The sequence below is a fragment of the Mastomys coucha genome, chromosome X, assembly GCF_008632895.1.
Source record: "Mastomys coucha isolate ucsf_1 chromosome X, UCSF_Mcou_1, whole genome shotgun sequence".
NCBI classification, from domain to species: domain Eukaryota; kingdom Metazoa; phylum Chordata; class Mammalia; order Rodentia; family Muridae; genus Mastomys; species Mastomys coucha.
This window is the reverse complement of record NC_045030.1, coordinates 56,433,924-56,439,135: the sequence shown is the minus strand read 5'-3', so window position 1 is coordinate 56,439,135 and position 5,212 is coordinate 56,433,924. Positions and strand designations below refer to the sequence as shown.

The 5,212-nt window shown below is 41.8% G+C and overlaps 1 protein-coding gene across 2 annotated transcripts in view; it reads right to left on the bottom strand.

Annotated features, from left to right (window-relative positions):
- Positions 1–3,152: 3,152 nt before the first annotated feature.
- Positions 3,153–5,212, bottom strand: part of Ccdc160 (coiled-coil domain containing 160) — an 8,608-nt gene continuing 6,548 nt past the window's right edge. For both annotated transcript variants that reach the window (XM_031373773.1, XM_031373769.1), the window contains exon 2: positions 3,153–4,353. In XM_031373773.1, the coding sequence (XP_031229633.1) occupies positions 3,358–4,329 (972 nt within the window). In that variant the 5' untranslated portion in view covers positions 4,330–4,353 and the 3' untranslated portion in view covers positions 3,153–3,357. The remainder of the gene's footprint in view (positions 4,354–5,212) is intronic.

The window sequence follows — 5,212 nt, the reverse complement described above, 5'->3', positions numbered from 1 at the left end:
GAGAAGAAAAAAGAAAAGAAAAAAAATTAAGTTGTTTATTCAGAGGACCTGAGTTCAACTCCAAGCTCCCAAATGGTAGCTTACAACCAACCATAACTCGAGTTCCTGGGGATCCAATACCCTCTTCTGGTGTCCTCAGGTACCAGGCACACAGGTGGTACACAGACATACATGCAGGCCAAACATTCATTTACACACACACACACACACACACACACACACACACACACACACAAAATAAATATATCTTTAAAAACAAAACAGAAATTAGATGACTGAGGATGTGGGTCCTTTGGTACAGTGATTATCAAGTATGCACTAAGCCCTGCATTCTATCTTCAGGACTCCATAAAAATATGTTGTGGGGTACTCATTATTCCAACCATGAGATGAAGGAAGGATAATCAGAAGTTCAAGGTCATCTTAGGCTACATATTGAGATCAAAGCCAACCAGGAGTACAAGAGATCTTGTCTCAAAACAAAATTGAATTAGGTCCAGGTTTGGTGGCAAACATTTATAATCCTAGTAATTGGAAGGATAGGTATGAAGATTTGGAGTTTCCCATCAACAAGGGCTAAACATTGCAGCCCTGTTTCAACATTAAGGATGTGAGTTTAACTCAATGATAGTTTTGCCTGTCCTAGCATAAATAAGACCTTGGCTTTGATTCCCAACACTACATACACAAAACCAGAATTATATTGAATGATTGAGCTTGGTGATATAGCACTGTGTGACACCTCAGCATGGTCAAGCTCAGCAAGTTCATTAAGGAATGAGCACCTTGCCTCATAAAGGACAAATGAACAATTTTGAAGGGTGTTTTGAAGAACAAAGAGATTCAAATAGGGCAGAGAACTCATAGTTTCCATTTGTGGGTAGATCCTTGGTGTGAAGCTAGTGTAACCTCTAAAACCCCAAACATTTGTGTCTCTTTGAAGCAGGCTACTGGTACCTGTACGAAGTCTACCAGGATGAAGTGGGAAAGTACCAACCTTTAACACCTTCCAACTGAAGCCAGTCTTCCCTGGCCAGGCAACCTTGCCTAGCCTTCAGGTCAGCTTAGTTTGCTTCCATCCATTACCTTCCTTGATCTTAATGAATAAAGAAGAAATAAGAGAAAGGAGAAACATCCTCCTTTCCTTGATCCACACACTGGCACAGAATTTGGAGATGTTGGAATGTGAGACTGCATATACTTCTTAGGAAAGGCACATGTGTGGTACAAGTACCCTAAAATATTAGAGTTGAATGTACTGATGCCACAGCAATTTGACCTTACCGCACTTTCAATTTCAAATAAAAGTGTGGTAAGGTCAAATTGAAAATGTGAAATTGCTCAAATGAATATCATGAAGTTGAAGTAACTATCTAAACATGGAACAGAATGTTTTGTTTTGTTTTGTTTTTTTATCAGTGATGAGAGTCTTACTTTGTTGCCCAGGCTGGTCTTGTACCTCTAGGCTCCAGTGATCTTTCAGCTCTTAGCCCTGGAGTGACGGAACTACAGGCCTATGTAACCAACCATGCTAGGCTCCGAAGAGCATCTTTATGATAGATCTGCTCTTTCATTTTATAAAAGAGGAAGTTAAGATTTAGAAAAAAAATTAATCAACGAGACGCAAGTGCTTAGAAATCAAAGTCTCCTGACTCCTAATTTGGGGATTTCCCCACCCTCATGACCACATTTCACCCTCATAGTCTGTGGTTACATTTGATTTGCTGGGGGTTAGAGAGATGGCTCTGAGGTTAAAAGCACTAGATACTCTTCCAAAAGAAGAGCATAGTTCTCACAAACAATCCAAATGCAGAGTTGTGGATACATCTCTAAAACAACTCCTGTAGCCAAGGCTCAGGAAACATTTTGGAAGAGAGGGCAGAAAGATTTTTAGAGCCAGAGGATTAGGGAGTTTTCTGTGAGCTTGTGTCTTCTAACAATGTCAGAATCTACGCCCACAGACTCTCAGCAACATGGCTGCTTCAGCATGAACTGAACAAGGACAAAAGGAATAGATGTGTCAAGACGGACAGGGGCCACGAGGCCTCAGCCGCTACTCAAAGAACGACAGGCAACTAAGGAATGCTCAAAGTGGGAGAAGGAGTCTTCCCTTGGGAAAAGCACACAAATAGATTATCCAATACCCAATGCTCAGCCCCGAAGACATACAAACGAGTAGCATTATACAGACTAAGCCGGTTATATTTAGGAATATACATGTATGTACATATACATGTGTAGGTAATAACAATTCATGAAAAAAGCATGAATTTGAGAGAGCAGGGAGGAATATAATAGTACGTTTAGAGGGAGGAAAGGGTAGGAAAAAATGATGTAACTTATTATAATCTCAAAAACATGCCATGCAAGTGTCTGATTATCAGAAATCTTAATGGTCAACACCTACAAATGCAAAGAATCAACTGGGCCATCACTTCCACCAAAGGACAGGGGCAGCACATTTGTAAATACAAAGCTCATTATCATTTTCTGAGTCCCTTACAGGGGTGGCTGATGACCTGAACCAAGCCAGCCCACTAGAAGTTTGTCTAGGTGACCCGTGACACTTTTCACAGCAGCCCTTGCTCAGTGCTGGAAACCTGGCAAGGAGCTTAGAAATCACCCCCTGGCTGCACTTCAGAAGGACTGCGGAAACAAAATGCCCCTTGCTGGCCAATGTGAGGAAATGCAAGAGCCATGGCTGACAGAGGCCTTGGCGTCCAGCAAAGGTCAGAACAATGACTCTAAATCAGCTTGTAGTCTGTGAGAACTGTGTCCAAGTCCGAGGAGAAATCAGGAGGAAATCAGCAGTGGAGACTGTGTCCCTGCGATGTTTACATGCGCCCAATTAAGGTTAGACCCCAAAGAAAGCAGATACATTTTTGTCCTGCTGAGTTTGACCCGGCAACTAAAAGACTCACAGGCATATTTGTTTGTTTGTTTCAAGAATCACAGGCATATTTTATGCTTATACATGTAAACAGATTTTTATTGTTCACATTGATTACCACAGATGGGAGAACATTGATGTGCCTAGGACGTGGCTAACAAGATTACACAGTGCTGCTGACTCACAGTCATTAGGATCTAGTGGATCAGTTTGGGTTTGTTGTTGTTGTTTTGATATATATATATATATATATATATATATATATATATATATATATCCCATACAAAAGACATTTTAGAACTTTTCATTCAGAGTCTCAGAATGACTTCATCAGAACGAGAAACAGATACTTTGAAGTCAACATCTGTTGGTAAGTGTTCTGATTCACCAGAAGTAAAGATTACAAGCTAAACATCGATTTGGCTCAATAGCGTTCCCACTGAAAGGCTTTTGTTTTTTTTTTAAGTTTAAAAAACATTCCCAGGAAAGTGGTCAGCGGAATTTGATGACCTTACCACTGAAGCAACGTGTCTTCCAAGCAAGTCCAGTGCTCTGCTGTTCTTCGCCCTCAGGGTTTTCTCGACTCTCAGCTCATTCTTGATGGCACCCAGCTCCAAGCGGATCTTTTCCATCTCCATCTCGTAAAACAACTTCATTTCTTCTCTGAGGAGGGCAGTATTGAGTTCAGTTTGATGCTTCAGTTTCCTGACAGCGTCTTTCAAGTTCCTGTTCTCTAGGTTCAACCTGTACATGACTTCTTTGGCTTGCTGGAGCTCTTCAGTTAAATTTTTTACGTTTGTCGCTTTTTCAGACAGGTCGTTTTTTAAAGCTTGCAGTTCCCGGTCTTTCTTGGAAGCAGTTGTCCCTGGCTCTTGATAATTGACAGCTTTTATTGAGGCTTCTTTTCTAGAGTTCAGAAATTCTTTTTCGGCATTTTCAAAGTCCCGTTCTATCTCCCGGCATTTCAGGCTGAGCTCCCCCAGCTCTTCATTCAGAAGGCGCAGGCGGAGTTTTGGAGGCATCGCTTCTGTCCATGTCTTCCTGGTGACTTGTGTGGCAGCTGGCAATTCCTTCTTACTCCACGCCGAGGCGCTCTCCCTTCTCTGAGAATTTTCCTTCTTTGCATCATCCAAATTCAGCAAGTCCCAGAAGGCAGAGTTGGTGTTGGCTTCATTCTTTGACACGTTCATCCTTCTCTCTCGTAAATTTGAATCTTGTTCTCTTTCTGCTATCTGGGAAGAATATTCCTTCCTCTTAAATTTATTTCCTTCTTGAATGTTCCGAATGGAAAAGTTAGAAATTCTCTCCATCCTCTTGGGTTTGTCTGCAGATGGCTGTTCAGAGGAAGGGTGAGGAGGAGCAGCCTCTTCCTGAAAATCGCGCCCATTTAAAAAGGGAGTGAACGTATTGTCTTTCCAGTGCTTTCTTCTAGCATCCATTTTCCTGGGCACCTGTTGGATTTCCTGAAAAACAAAATTGAAAACCAAGCCAAATTATCTCCATGGATAGCCCATGGGTAGTGGAAAGAACTGATTCACCCCACCCCCGAAACTGCCTAAACATGTGAAGGCTAGCTCTCCTCAAACTAACTTGGGCCTCCTGTTCTGTGTTTATAAATGAAAAGGGCTAACGTAGCTAAATTCAACAAATACCTGCACCTCTAAAATTCTTCCATTACATGAAATAGAATCGGTAAGTAGACAGTCCTATGAGAAGGCAACTGTATGCACAGAAACCACAGTGCTTTAAATAATTAAAAGGTTCTTTTGGAATTACTAGGCAAATATTGTTGCCTTTTCCTTGAATATATCTGACCTTTTTTTTTTTCCTTCTAGTTTTCTCAGGTAGAACTACTGTTTGTTCATTCTTTCAAGTGACCAAAAGGAAACTTCAAGGCTTGATGCAACGTGAGCTACTTCTGGTAAAGCATACCGGGCAGACTTCCTCACGACTGACTCTGCCAAATGCCCTTCTGCCTTGACCTATGAATTCCTGCTGGTCCAGTCTTAGGCTTCGCCTTTAGAAAAGCCTGCCAAGTGTACGGAATTCTCTCTGTTTTCAGAGCAATTTTATAGTGAGATGTCATGTCAACAGTTGAAAATGTTAATGCTAGTAAAAGTGTTTTCCTTCTACAGACTCTAAGTATAGGATTTTTACAGGGCAGTTCCTGCGGGTGTGTAGCTCCTGCTTTATCGTAGCAGCACTGAGGAAAGGGGGAAGCAGGAGGATCAGGAGTTCAAGGCCAGTCTTGGCTACTACCATTGGAGTTGAGAACAGTCTGGCCTCCATGAGACACTCCCCTGCCCCTCAAACAACAAAGAA